This window comes from Arachis ipaensis, chromosome B09 (genome assembly GCF_000816755.2).
Source record: "Arachis ipaensis cultivar K30076 chromosome B09, Araip1.1, whole genome shotgun sequence".
Classification (NCBI taxonomy): domain Eukaryota; kingdom Viridiplantae; phylum Streptophyta; class Magnoliopsida; order Fabales; family Fabaceae; genus Arachis; species Arachis ipaensis.
In genome coordinates, this window is record NC_029793.2 from 36,923,866 (window position 1) to 36,925,093 (window position 1,228).

Here is a 1,228-nt window from a genome sequence, read left to right on the forward strand (position 1 = left end):
GAATTAAATTATTTAAATTATTAATTAGATTGATTGAACCAATAAATTAATAAACTAATAATTAAAACGGTTTGATAATCGGTCCAATTTTCCATCAAAGTGTTTTAAAATATTTATTTATAATTTATTTATTATTTTATTTTAAAATAATTTTTTGAATTAAATTATTAATTAAATTGATTGAACCAATAAATTAATAAACTAATAATTAAAACGGTTTGATAATCGGTCCAATTTTCTGAACCTTGCATCAAAGTGAAATTAGAATTGGATTTTTATTTTTAATTTTTGAGAGTGAGGAGAAAAATCAGGAACTATATTTTCTCGCACCTCTAAATATCAGGAATCTGACCCACACCGTCCCTCAAAACCCTAGTATTCTATATAAACGGCTCACCACCTCTCTTCTCCTCCTCCGAGTCTCTCACCACTCTCTACTTCCCATAATTATAATAAAATTGTTCTGATCGTATTCGATTTCTTTGTTCGTAGATCAATCAACAACTGCAACCATGTTGGTTTACCAGGATCTTCTTACAGGTGAAATTTCACCTTCTTTCTTTTTTAATTTTGTTTCCTCTGCTATGGTTTGTTGTAGTTCTTATGAATCCACTTTCGTCAAAATTGATACGCTAGGTTCCTAGATCAATTTATTTGGACACATTGTTTTCATATAACTTGCAATTTGTATTCAGATTTATTCATGCATCCAACAATATACCAAATTTTGAGGGTGATAGTCAAACCGGAACCGGGATTTAATTGTGTTGTTTTTCATGGATAAGATTTTCCGTGATTCAGATTTTAGCAGCTTTGATTGTGATTTTTTTTCTTAATTAACAAAAATAATGTTATTTGTTCCGTTTCTCTGGGGTTAGGGTTTGCCACTTATCTGCAATTGTTTCAGATGATAAAACTTTTCTGATTCTGTTAGAAAGCGATTTACTTGTAAGGATGTTACCCTTGCACTTGGTAATTAATTAGATCATCATGTGTTTAGAGTGGTCCACACTATCATAGGGTTTTGATCTAAGATGAATTTTGTTATCCCGGTTGCTAAGCGGTGAATTGAATATGTAACTGAGTGCTGCTGATCTGATGTTAATCCCAAATGCTTGAGGTGACTAACTAAAATTTGTTGACTTGACTTTTAGGTGATGAGCTTCTCTCTGACTCATTCCCTTACAAGGAAATTGAGAATGGAATTTTGTGGGAAGTGGAAGGAAAG

The 1,228-nt window shown here is 31.4% G+C and overlaps 1 protein-coding gene across 1 annotated transcript in view; it reads left to right on the forward strand.

The window, feature by feature from the left end:
- Window positions 331–1,228, forward strand: part of LOC107617547 (translationally-controlled tumor protein homolog) — a 2,947-nt gene continuing 2,049 nt past the window's right edge. Inside the window, exons 1-2 of the mRNA XM_021111684.1 lie at window positions 331–540; window positions 1,155–1,226. Coding sequence (XP_020967343.1) covers window positions 513–540; window positions 1,155–1,226 — 100 coding nt within the window. The 5' untranslated portion in view covers window positions 331–512. The remainder of the gene's footprint in view (window positions 541–1,154; window positions 1,227–1,228) is intronic.